The 12,731-nt window shown below is 45.7% G+C and overlaps 1 protein-coding gene across 2 annotated transcripts; it reads left to right on the top strand.

Moving 5' to 3' along the window:
• Positions 1-5,172: 5,172 nt before the first annotated feature.
• Positions 5,173-11,966, top strand: C2H6orf47 (chromosome 2 C6orf47 homolog). Of its 2 annotated transcripts, XM_084841033.1 has the most exons (2): positions 5,173-5,290; positions 5,744-11,966. In XM_084841033.1, the coding sequence occupies exons 1-2, from the start codon at positions 5,256-5,258 to the stop codon at positions 6,354-6,356; spliced, it is 648 nt and encodes a 215-aa protein (XP_084697159.1). In that variant the 5' UTR covers positions 5,173-5,255; the 3' UTR covers positions 6,357-11,966. The 2 variants fall into 2 exon arrangements, with proteins under 2 accessions (XP_084697159.1, XP_084697160.1); XM_084841034.1 differs by lacking the exon at positions 5,173-5,290 and having other exon boundaries at positions 5,634-6,447.
• The last annotated feature ends 765 nt before the right edge of the window (positions 11,967-12,731 follow it).

The following is a 12,731-nucleotide window of genomic DNA, read 5'->3' as shown; positions in this document are numbered from 1 at the left end:
CTATTATGATTAATAACCAATAATAATAATAATAATAACCACCCTTAATGGCAAAAGAATACAAGACAGTGCTTCGTTCCAACGCTCTTCCCTCTTTCTTCCAGTAAAACCCAGAGTTCTAGTTTCCACACTCCTGCCCATTTTCAACCAGCTCAACTCCCCTTCTGCTACCTGAGAAACCACCTCATTCTCAAGGAAGCTAGGAGTCCCCCTGCCACCACCCTTGCTACCACAAGCACCCAAGAATTCTAGTCAGCCCAGCATTCTCTTCTCACGGTCACCACCCAGATGTCATGGGGAAGCCCACAAGCAGGACTTCTCTGTTCCTTCTCTGGAAAGAAACCAAAGAATCCTAGCTGCCCGGCCCTTGCCTTGCTACTACAACAGCTACTAGCACTAGCAACACAGGGGATGAGATTCTTCGGTTTCTTTCCAGAGAAGGAACAGGGATGAATTGCGCTGCTACTACTATGATACTACTACTACTACTACGCCTCACTGTAGTAACTGTAACTTGTACTAACTACAAGTTTTTAATGTTGTGAAGCTGCCTTGAGTCCCAGTATTGGGGAAAGGGCAGGATATAAATAAATAAATGATCATACTGTAAAACGTGGGAGTTCTACTCCCAGCTCTTTTTCAGGAGATCCCTGCCTCACTATTACTAAAATATCCAGCTCTTGGAGAAAGAACCCAGGAGTCCTGGCTGCCTCGGCGTCATTATTACTGCAGCGCGTGGGAGCCCTATTCCTAGCTGCTGGTTACGGAACCCAGGAGCCCTGGCTACCAGTTCTGACTAGCCTGGAGAGCTCTTTCCCGCCCCTGAACCCGGCTGAAGCCCAAGCGGGCTTTCCCGCTGCCCCGCTCCTTCCCTCGTTCATCCACCAGCAGGCGTTCCCCCAGAGGCTCCACCCGTCTTTGGGGAGGCGCTTCTCCTATTCCGGTCCTGCCAGAGAATCCCAAGGAAGAGAGTTTCTCTCTCCCCCCTCCTCCATATCGCCTTACCCCTCCCTCGCCACATCCAGGGTTGGGCTGGTCCCTTCCTTTTCCCCTCCTTTTGCTCAGCGGATCCAACGCTCCTTAGGAACCCTGCCCTCCTCCTCGCGTTTTGCTGGAGCTTGGACTTTTATTTTAAATAGCAAGGAAGGGAACATGGAAAAGATCATTGTTTAAAAAAGGCGGCGGCGGCGGCGGCGGGGGGAAATAAACCCTTTAAAAATCAAATTAGCCCTTTTGCAACGCAAGTCTGAGATCGGAAGGAAAGGAATCTGAAAGAGGGGGGAAAGTTGCTCCGGAGGCATCAGCTTCTCTCCCGGTACGTGTTAACCCGAAATCGCCGCGGTTGGGGCGGAGGGCGGCGTTGCTGCGTTGCGGCCTCCCGCAAGAAACAGGCGGCTGTTGGAGACTTCTGGGGTGAGATGTGCGTGGGGTTTATTTCGAGGTGTGGGGCGATCAGGAGAACGACCCTTATTAGGAACGTTGTGTGTCAAAATCTTGGAGGGAGGGGAGCAGGAACCAAGGCCTGAACCTCCTGACAATTTGCTGGGGGTGTGTGTCTTGATAGATTAGGGAAGAGGGGGAGAAGAGGAGAGGCCAGGTTTAGGAAATTCCGATTTAGGAAATTTATATTATATGTACAATAAAGGCCCATAGGAATAGTTCCAATGTCCTCCACAGGGAGCCTCATAAACAGACATACAAGCCTATAAATAGATCAGATGTTATCCCCCCACCCCCACAACACACGCGCGTACACTTACACCACTTTCATACGTTACTGAGCTAAATGTATGTGCTGAGTATTTTAACCACATGAAATATGGTGCGTAAATTCTAAGTATCATTAATTCTAAGTGCTACAGAAGACGGACAGACACAGACAACCTTTGTAGAACTTTAAAAAATCCTGGAGGCTTCCATGAAGAGAGTATTGGGGCGCAAACCTATGGGGATAGTCGGCCGCCTCCGAACTCGGAGGTGACTGACTATCTATTGCAGGGTGGGCAGAGCGCAGAGGGGATCTACTCCTCCGTGCTCCAGTCGCCCTGCATTTGAGGCTAGATGGCCGATTTCGGCTGTTCTACCTGGAGTGGCGGGAGGGGGGGCGGATGGCACATAGGAAGCATCGAATTGGCGCTCCTGCCCTCCCCGCCCCAAGAATGCCCCCTTTTCCCCTGCTCCGTGCTGCTCTTCTGAGTGCAGAGTTGGGGACGAACCGTGCTCCCTACAAGGCGGTGGGGGAGGGGGCACAGAGGTGGTTTTCTAAGAACCAACCTCCAAGCACTGGCTTTAAGGTCGGTTCCCGAAAACTGAAAAATCCTGTGGCCGACTAGCCACTGGGGCATGCTGGGAGTTGTAGGACTTTTTTCTGTCTAAACATGCATAGGATTGCACTCTTATACTATAAATGCAATCATACAAGATCTTACCCACCCGCTCAGTATACCTCCGCAGTAGAGATTTTGATGAAGATTTCAGACACCCTTCCTGCAAAAAGCCCATTCCAGAGCTATAGAGAGTAAACCAAATGTAATACCAGAAATACTCCCACACCAGAACCCCCTCTGCCAATTCCCTACAGCTCCCTAGAGACAACACCCTCAAGGTTCTGTACACCTGGTGGGATGATTTCTCCTGCATCCCCAGCAACAGAAGGTCCCCTATAAACATACATGTAAGAGCGTAATTACCACAGAACAGACTCTCTGCCTAGTTTGAAAATCCCCCAAAGGAACCCCAAGTGGTTCATATATACCCTCTCCCATTTTGCACATGTACAGCAAATTCCATCAAAAGGCACTAATACTGCCATTTAATTGAAAAAGACTCAAACACACACACAGATGGTTTGAGGTGTGATGTGCTTGTGTATATATGTAGCTATGTGCAAAAGGTTTGATTAGTCAGGCTGTGAATCCTGCAGGGATAATTGCTGTGTATGTGGATGGTTATGAAGCCATTCAGTTTCAGACATTTTGGTTCAGTGTTTTAAAAATAATAATAACAACAACAACAACAACAACTTCATTTATAATTACCTTTTTTAAAAAAAATCAACCAGGCAACTTACATAAAATCAGTACAGTAGAAAATAAAAGTATAATCTAAAAAAAAAACAGAGTAGAGAACAAAAGCCACATCAATTAGCAGCTCAAAACAGCAGCAGAATACAGGATAAAATCAAGCACTGAAAATAGCTTGCTTAAATAAAACAGATTTCATTGCCTGCCAAAAAGCAGACACTGAGGAGGGCAGACGTTGCTCTGTCTTGGGAGACCTTTCCACATCCTGTTTAATTTGTAGCATGAGAATGGTAGGGACTTAGACTGCATCGAAGTCATGCCTTTGCCCTAATTCTGTTTGCAGTTACTCAGTGGTAAGGGGAAAAGCATGCTGAGTGCTCAGAGGCATTATCTTAATTATTACTACTTCATGGGTTCTTAGGCTGTGGTGTTCTGACACTTGATCTCTGCTAGCCCCTTATTTCAAATATCATTTTCTTGGTGCTGGAAATCTTATTTGGCGTGTATACCTTTTTTCTTGCTGGCCAACAGTTAATGTGCCATTAAGGTATGCCCATTTACCTGGGAGTGAACTCCATTGAACTCACTAGGAGTTACTCTTGAGTAGACATCTATAGGATTGCACTGTAAAATCTGTCTGTTTTCTGAGAGTTTGATACTTTTTCAATGTAGGGTTCAAGGGCTGAAATATTTTTGGCAGTGTAATTTCTCCATAGCACCAATGGAAACAGGTTTTAACTTGATGTTGCAAAATATATTACCCACCTATTACACCATGGGAATATTGTTTTGTGGCAACAGCCAGTCGATAGCCATCTGCTTATTTTCATTTTGTTACATATTTTGGGTTTATGCCATCCCGAAGAGATTATTATTAGAGGAGAAAACCTGCAAGCCTACTAAGATTGGACTGTTTCATAGGGAAGTAAGAAACCCCTTTCAGAATTTTAGAACTAAGTTCCAAGCCAATCAAGAGCTTGAGGGGTGGGGAGCTGTTTAGCTGTGTTTGTAGTTTGAGTTATTCCTGATTTCTGATTTCTATATGCAGGGAGTCTTTTTCTCTCAATGTATTAAGATATTCAGCTCCCACCTGCAGACTGAAGTAGTACAATTCAGGAAAAGATAAACCACTCATTTTCTACCGATCATATAAACCGGCCCTTAATCTCTACTTGCCTGTGAAAATTCACTGGGTAATCTTGGGCAAGTTATTGCCTCTAGGTCTAACGTACCTTGCAGGGTTGGGAGAGCCCCTGCTTATGCCACACTGAGGTCAATGTAGGATGAGGATATAAACATGATCAATAAAATAATGATGACTTGCGTTACAATCAGTTTTGAGAATGGGTGCTGTTTGGGGGCATTCACCATGTGAACTGATTTATTTGGGTGTGTTTTAAAAAATATGAGAATTGCCTTAAGAAGCCAACATGTAACACAGTTAACTTCAGTTCTTTGTCGGTATTTTGGGGTATAAAACATGTCCTGCCAGCTGAACAGAACAATCTTGATTTGGGTGAACAAAAGTTTAATTACTGCTGTACCTTAGAATACAGAGCACATTTTGGTCTTTTATCATGTTAGCCATCCCCAACTTGATGCCCTTCAGATGTGTTGGGCTGGAGTTGATGGGAATTGTGGTTGCTGAAGGCTGGTGTTTGCCCTCACAACAAGCTTGCAGGGTAGCTCACCGGTACCCCATTTTCCAAGACACAATGTAGGTAAAATAATAGACCAAAATAATAAAAGTGTCCCATTGCATTCTCACTAGATACCTGTTCTTAGGGTTATCAGCTGTTGACCTGAAGATTCTACCTGTTCTATCAGCGGGGGTGAGTAAAAGGTAGATCTCCAAATATTTTGGACTTCAACACCCATGAGCCCTTGCCAGCATAGCCAGTGGTCAGGAATGTTGGGAGTTGAAGTCCAAAACATCTAGTGATCTACTTTCTGCCCAACTCCTGCCTTGCAGAATGTAAGTCTTTCCCTGCCATCTATTTCCCATGGCTGAGAGTCCACTCCTCACATTAATGCCACCTTGTCCCTTGTGCAATCAGTTCACTGATTTGAAAATTGCTTGCTTTGTTTCAGGGGGAGGCCAGTTTGGAGCAGAAGGATCCCATCTTGGATTGGAGATGGTGTGATGTTTGGACACCTTGAATTAATAGGAAACTGGTTTTGTTTGGGGGATGCACAAATACACCTCTTTGGAAATCGGAAAGAGAGTCCTCCATGCTTGTTTTGAGAAATGGGCCTGCATGTCTTAAGTAGGTCACATTGTTAAAGGTATTGGAAAATTTAGTGTGATGTGGCAGGCAGCTGAATTTACTTGTATATAAGGAAACGATTACCCACCATATGCATTTCCCAGAACAGAGAAAATTATATTCTTGACAGGCAAGGCCTAGAACAGCTCCAAGCCTGGATGAGCCTTGATTTATGCATGTCTCAATTGTGGTTTCCTTGGGGATGAAGCCAGCAACCTCGGCTTCTGAAGCACTGCAAATCAAGCTGATGCTAGCAAGGGTGAAACACACAATCCTAGTCTGTATTCTTTGCAACGGGAGCTGATCTCGAAGAAGCTCAGGTCCCAAGTTATTTTTAGTTGATTTGTCTGTAAGTGCCCACTTCTGCTTTTTAAAAAAAGAATTTATTTTTCTTTGGCTTGGCCTTTACCAGAGAGAGCTAGAATTCTTTCCCTTTGCCATGTTCTTAAGCAGAGCCAAGTCATGGCTTCCTGGGCTACCTTGGCGGCGAGGCAAGGGGAAGGACTTGAAAAATCAGGTGGAGGAAGAGCCGGAGGAAATACAGGAATACACAGCACCCGCCAAGGCCAAGTGGTGGAGTGGCCGCCGGTTCGTGGAAGCCATTGGATGGGGCCAACGTTCCGCTGCAGCAGATCAGTCCCTATTGGCTGGAATCCCTCAGCATCTTGCCCCTCACAGGCCGTCTGTTGAATCACCAGAACACTTGCAGATCTGTTTCAACTTTGCTCGCCACCTCTTTGACTTGTGTGTGGTGACTTTGCTCTGCGCCTCCTCGCCAGCATTCCGGCTGGTTTTGGATATCTTGGGCTTTGGGGGTCCCCTTAAGGTCTGGCTTCATGGCTTTGCCTGTTTCTTGGTCACCGCCTATGGGATGTACTTGGCACTCTGGCTGGTGCAGGAGTATCTCGTGCAGTTTGCCTGCCTCTATGGCTTCCTACAGACCCTGGTCTTGTGCGTCAGCATCCAGGCTGGATCATCTGAGCCCCAGGAAGAGTCGGAACAGGGCACTGGCCCTGACATGGCCAAGGAAGAGGACCTGTCGGCCCCTGACATGTGCAAGCAGTAACTGCCACTATGAGGAGGAAGATGGTGTTGATCCACCTCTTGCAGCTGTTAGGAAAGACTTGGGGGATGGAAGCCAAAGAGATCAACCAAGATGGTTCCCGCAAGGAAGGAAGGAAGAAAAATGGAGTTTGTGTCTTGTATTTAGGATGGCTGGACAAACAAACAAAAAGTGATGGGTTGGCAGTGTTCATATGTTTGCAAAAATGAATAAGTGGTAATGGCTCAGGGAATAAGATCTAGAATGACAGAGCCTTTCCCTGTAGGTGATTCCAAGTCCAACCTGGGAACGGTGATGAGGAGAGGACCCATTAGGTGGGAGGGAAATCCCTCCAGAATGAATCCTTGTCAACACCTTGGCCTTGGAGAGCAGGAATCAAGGGGGGAAGAGGACTGAGATCATCTACGCTACACACGTAACCCAGTTTGATTTCCCAGGTTTTCCTGTCATGGCTGTCTGCAGAGGACCTTGGAAATTGAAGTGTTGTGTGTCTGAGGGAGGGACAGAGATCATTAGGTCTGTTCTTGGGTTCCTTTGATGGAGGAGCCACTTGACCACTGGTTTATAGTTGTAGTATTGACATGTCCATCTAGAGCATATTCATCTGGCTTCTTTTGAAGGACAGTAGAAGAGCAACCAGCATGTACCCAGCTCTTGCCATCTACATAGGCCTGTGATTTCATCCTGCCCTGGGCCCTTTGCCTGGCCATAGCCCTCTTCCCTTTTTTGTGGGGATGCCTGTAGGCCCAGTGTGAACCGTCTAGAATGAACAGGCTTTGAATTGGAGGGCAAACACTGCTTCCTGCACTGAATGGTTGAGTATATGAGGGAAAAGGGCTGGACCTTTGGATAAAACCTTTGCAGTTGGATGGGAGGGAAAAAAAGGAATCTGGGAGGAGCCAGGATATCACATTTAATGGGGGCAAGATGCAATGTATCAAGGCCAGGGGATGAATCCAGTCCTGTCATGGAGAAGTGGGACTGGATAGAGAAAATCCAATCTAATTGGAACCAAAGAGTGGATTTATCTTTATCTGAGCCACAGTAGACTTAGGGGTGGATTTGAGAAGTAAGAGTTGGATCCAGTAGACTGGATTTAAGATTGTCTTCAAAGAGCTGTAATCCATGGGTGTGTGTGTGTGTGTGTGTGTGTGAGAGAGAGAGAGAGAGAGAGAGAGATCTACTGTACCTGAATAAGAGGACTGAGATGAGCCAATGGGAGAAAAATTGACATTTGAAGAGAGGGTGGTTTTAATATGGTTGGGAGAAAGAAGGATAAAAGATTCCAGGGATCAGATCCAGATGTAGTGATGTGTAGTCATGCGATTGAAACCTATGGGACTTCAGTTAGTCATGACTAAAGTCCCATTGTTTTCAGTGGGTCTACTCTAATGACTTCATCTGGATCTAACCCGGTGGGTCATAATCTGGCAGAGGTGGATCCAAAGAAGATATGAAAGACACCACACTCAGTCCAGCACAACTTTTGAGGAAAACCAGCAGAAAAAAAGATAACTACTGAGCAGAAGTCTTCATTACTCCCTGTTAGGGGTGGGCTGGCTTTCCACAGCTGCTTCTGATGGAGTTGCTGATGGGTGGGGATAGGTATCAACAAAGCTTGATCTTTTTTCCCCCTCTACCCCAAACCTCAGGGATAAGCAGTTCTGAGCCTTGAATTTCAGCTAGATCCCACCTGCTCCTCTTTCACCAGCATCTAGAAACCTCTGAAGCCCTGAGAGGGACTATCACCTCATCCTGTTTTCTTGCTTCCCCTTCCAACACTTTTGCAATATTATGATTGTTCCACTGGATCAATCTGCATGTGTCCTGAGGAGCTGTGTGCAACCAGGAGAGAAGGTAAGCACCCCTTCTCTGGCCCACTTCTGCATGACCCACGCAGAGATACAAATGGCTATGTTACCATCACACTTCTGCACCATATGAGTGCTAAAACCCATCCTGCCACTTGGTTCCCATTTAATGACCAAGCTACTCCAGGACAAGAGAGTTCACCTCTGGGAAATGTCATCTGAATGTGGTTGGGGTTGCTGTTGGAGTTTTGATCTGCCTTATCTCAAGTTGCAGTGTAGGTGCTTTTGTTGGTGGTCTTGGGTGAAATCACCCCCTCCTTTTCAAGGCCCTGCTTGTGCTTGTTGTCAGGAGGTAGAAAGTTATAACAAGGCATGGCTGCCTGCAACCATTGGAACCAGAGACCATCCGAGCAGATGTAGTACAAAGACTGACGTCTTGTTTCTTTTCTCTTGAATTGGGGAAACTCATTCTGGTAAGGCTTGTGAATTCCTGACAAAACATTTTTTCAGCTCGAGTTGGCATTCTTCACTCATCAGATCTGTTGTGACCTAGATTCTAGACAAGACCGCTCTTGGGTCTAGAACAAGCAATCCATCCCATGATACAGCTCAGCTATGTCTATAGCAATCCCCTTCCAATTTATATAGTGCTTACATTTCTGTCTTCCCCCTTCAAAATCTACAATCCCAGGTACTATGCAGTCTTAAGTAGAATGAATTACCTAGAATGCTCATGAAATCATCTTTCCCTCCTGAGCAATCCCCACCCTGATGCCCTCCAGATGTGTTGGACTGCAGTGCCCATTTTCCCCATGGGGTGATAGGAGTTGTAGTTGAACACTTCTGGAGGGCACCAGGTTGGGGAAGGCTGGGTTAACCCCTCTCCTCTGAACATTGGGGATATTATTTCAGATGCAGACAGTAATGCATAAAACAGGATTTAACTCTGCATCTCTGAAACTTAGGTTATATGCCCCTTTTTCTCATTAATCCTTTTGCTGGTATCCATCTTTCTCTAGATCTCACTTCTGACTCCTTGAGATTCCAGGACATCGAATTTAACTGGGGCCCTCTCTTATCTCCAGGCAGTGGTAGACTAAGTGGGTGGCATCACTAGTCGATATTTAGCAAAACCAAACAACCCTATTCAGATGGGTGCAGGAAATCATTCCTCATTGCAACCACATTAATAACAAGCCCCATCTCATTTCAAGCAGAATTTTTCCACATCTCTGGAAGAAAACTTTCCTTGGGACACAAAGTCTCCAGAAAATGCTGCTCCTACAATAGCTTCCTCATCTTAATTTCCTTCTCCGATTATTTCCTGGCCCTGTAAGATAATGCCCATGTGATATTTTCAGGCGACACCCCCCCTTTCAATTTAAGGATTCTCTCTACCTGGATAGTTCCAGAGTGTTCCATGCCATCTGCTTTGGGCAAGAATAAAAACATAAGCTTCCCAGTTATAATGTAGAATGCCTTCTTTCCACCCTTACGAGTTTCCAGCCTGTCACCATGACTACCATCACCCTGGGCTTTGTCGTCATGCTGAGGCCATCTTAACGGCCTGATCCAAGGCATACAGCCCTGGAAGTAGTTCCCATTGATTTCAATTGAATGTACTTCCCATTAGAGAAGAGTCAGGAAGTGAGAGGAAACTGTTCTCTTGGCTTCAGTGTCTTTGGAATTCGCAGCAGGTCTCAAGTGCCCACCTTGTTCATTCCCCCGCTCACCACAAGTTTTCTTCCCCCTGCTGAGGGATGTAAGGCCCTGGCCTTATTTTCCCTCAAGGTACTTTTCTACCTTAGCGTCCCCATCTGCTGTTCCTGCCACTGGGGAGAGCAACCAGGGGTAGGATGGTTGGAATTGTGCTGTGAAGCTTCCACACTATTGTTTCTTCTGATCTGGACACCATTTTCTTCCAACATTCTGAAGACTAGTGAGAAGGGAGGGTCCATTTGGAATTGTGCTGGCCCACCTGAAGAAATGCCAGAGTAGGTCTCTTTCCTCAATCTCAGGGCCTTAGCAGCTGATCGATTCAGCTGATGATTCGCGCCAGTCAGATACATGATAACTCTATGGTACCATGCCCTTGGATGACTAAAAAAATCCCTCTTGTGATGTACAGCTAGCTGAGTGGCACAAAGAAGCCTCCCTTTCTCCCCACGATGCACACCTGGAGCTGCAGAGCAGCCGTGCAACTGTAGAAGTCATGCATGCGCCAGCAGGCCTTTGCCGCTCAGTTTGTTCTGTTCTCAAATTGATTTGAGATGGACTATTAGGGGCCTGGGCATACATTTAGAACTGTAATGTTGAAATCATATTTTTAATACAGTCTGGAATGGCACTAGCCACTCTGGAACAAAACCACCAGCATCTTTCTTTATGTACAACAAAGACGTCTAAAATTCTGCCCTTGGATACAAATCTTGCCTAAAACCTGCTAGCTGGGCCCTCTAGAGCAAAGCCATCCTTCCACCCACAGAATGGTCTTGAAATACTGGTAATGCTCATTCCTAGAAGAGGGGCCAATGTAGAAAATGGACCGGGGAGGCAGAACAGGGTTTCTCAGGGCTTCCACAGATGATCACTTTTTTGGAGCAATGAGCGTGACTCCTTCCCCTCTGGCAAGGGAAAATCTTGTTTTCCCCATTTTTCAAAGAAAAAGACAGAGTGGGACAAACCTGTTTGAAATGACAGAGTGTTACTGAGGGGCAAATGGGATACTTGTGCTCCCCCCACCCCCATCCTGGGACCAGTAAAAATTAATTACAAATAAGACCCTTTCAAAGCTTAAGCACTTACGGGCAGAACCACCTTGGGAAACCTGTGTTTGCTGAGGCAATGTGAACTTTTGTAGGGGAGGACAGGTTTGAGGGAGGTGCATGTTAACTATTCTTGTATTTATTTGTTTTCCCCTGCAATTCTCCATATACACCCCGTTCTTTCCTCAGCCAGCAGGAACAATTAAGCACTCCTGCCTGCTCACTCATTCTCCCCTGCAAGTGTCCTGACCCCCACATTTGCCCTAAGAAGAAAATAAGAAGCTGGGAACTCCTCATAATGTGAAGTTCTACCCTAAGTTAGCTGTGTTTGACCTGTTCTGTTTGTTTCTGTAGGACTTAGAGCTATTTTTTAAAAAGTCTTTTAAAGAGTTCTACAGGTGCTTATTTGGAAAAGCCAGTAAGCGCTCACTCTCTACTGATTGGTGAGGGGGTTGTGTGCTTGTCAGTGACAGGTACTAGCCAATAGGTGCCTGTGACATTCAGACAGCAACATACTCGCCTGTCTCACAGCACTAGGATTTTAACAGGTAGGTCCTGAGGCATTATTATGCAAACCACAAGAAAACGGTTTGCCAGTGATGGAAGTGCAAGAGGATAAGTAATAATAAACATATATTGTGCACAGCAGAAGGAGGATGAGCACTTCTCTGTCCCTAAAAACATGCTGTCTGTACAAACCCCAAGAGCCAAAATATACCTCTTCCTTGTCCTGTCCTGTCCCACTCTAGGAGTCTGGATGATCTCTAGTGCATTTTCTAGAGAGAATGTTGCTGTATGTGGGTTTGGAAGTATGGTGAGTGTATTCCTTCTTAAGGGTAACCAAATTAGCTCTACTCTGTTTTACTTGGGAATGCATGGGATGTGAATAGGGTGGGTTGTGGGTGGGAGAAGTATATAAACTAACCTGTGTATCTATATCCTGACCACTGTTTATCCTCTAAATGATACTGTTCTGGATCTGTTTATTTTTCCAACTTGTGTTAATATATATATATTTAAATAAAAAGGGAAGCATCAAAGAACAGGACATGCTCCATGATACTTGATTACAACCTGAGGGATCAACAGTTAGAGATACTGCTAGTCCTCATGGCAATTGGATAAAGCTTGGGCACGCAGGCAGCTTTTGCTAAACTCTGACAAAATTTAAACTAATTCTGGTTGAGGATTCCAGCAATCAGGGTACTTATTTACACAATTCAGGTTGGAACTCCATGTTGTCTCGGTAAACATATGTTCCCAAAGCTGTGTTAACAAAGATTATGGGAATGGAGGAGAGGGGGCATATACAGGAAGGATGTGAGGGAGTCGGAGGTTCCTAACCATTCAGGCACCTGCCAGTTCTTTCTTGCAAATACCCCTGGATCATTTTCTGCTTTGGTAGCTTAGCTGGGGGGAAATTATTTTAAATGGCTGAGATGAGCCATTTTCAGTGAAGAATCGGGAAAGGAAGAACTTCCTGCCTGCTGATTCTTGGCTGCTAAATCAACGTTTTTGAAGGAAAGGATTTGGAACCTTGTGCTTCCCTCCTAAATGTAGTTCTGCCCTCAGATTCTAGCCAAAGGGGAGAAGCTATAACAGCTCAACAATGGAGCACGTGCTTTCCGTGTATTTCTTTGCTCAGTCCTTGCACAATCTCCAGTTGAAATATCTTGCCAGTGTTGGGAAAGACCTGTAACAGATCCCAGAGAAACACAGGGGGCTTCCAGACCTTGGGCTTTTAGCGCTACCAAAAGACATCGAGCAGCTATTCCGTCTTTTCCTCCTTAACATTTGTGTGT

The sequence above is a fragment of the Heloderma suspectum genome, chromosome 2 (assembly GCF_057233095.1).
Source record: "Heloderma suspectum isolate Gila_16-S chromosome 2, 16-S_ref, whole genome shotgun sequence".
In the NCBI taxonomy this organism is placed as follows: domain Eukaryota; kingdom Metazoa; phylum Chordata; class Lepidosauria; order Squamata; family Helodermatidae; genus Heloderma; species Heloderma suspectum.
The sequence above is the reverse complement of the archived record's forward strand: the minus strand, read 5'-3'. Positions and strand labels throughout refer to the sequence as shown.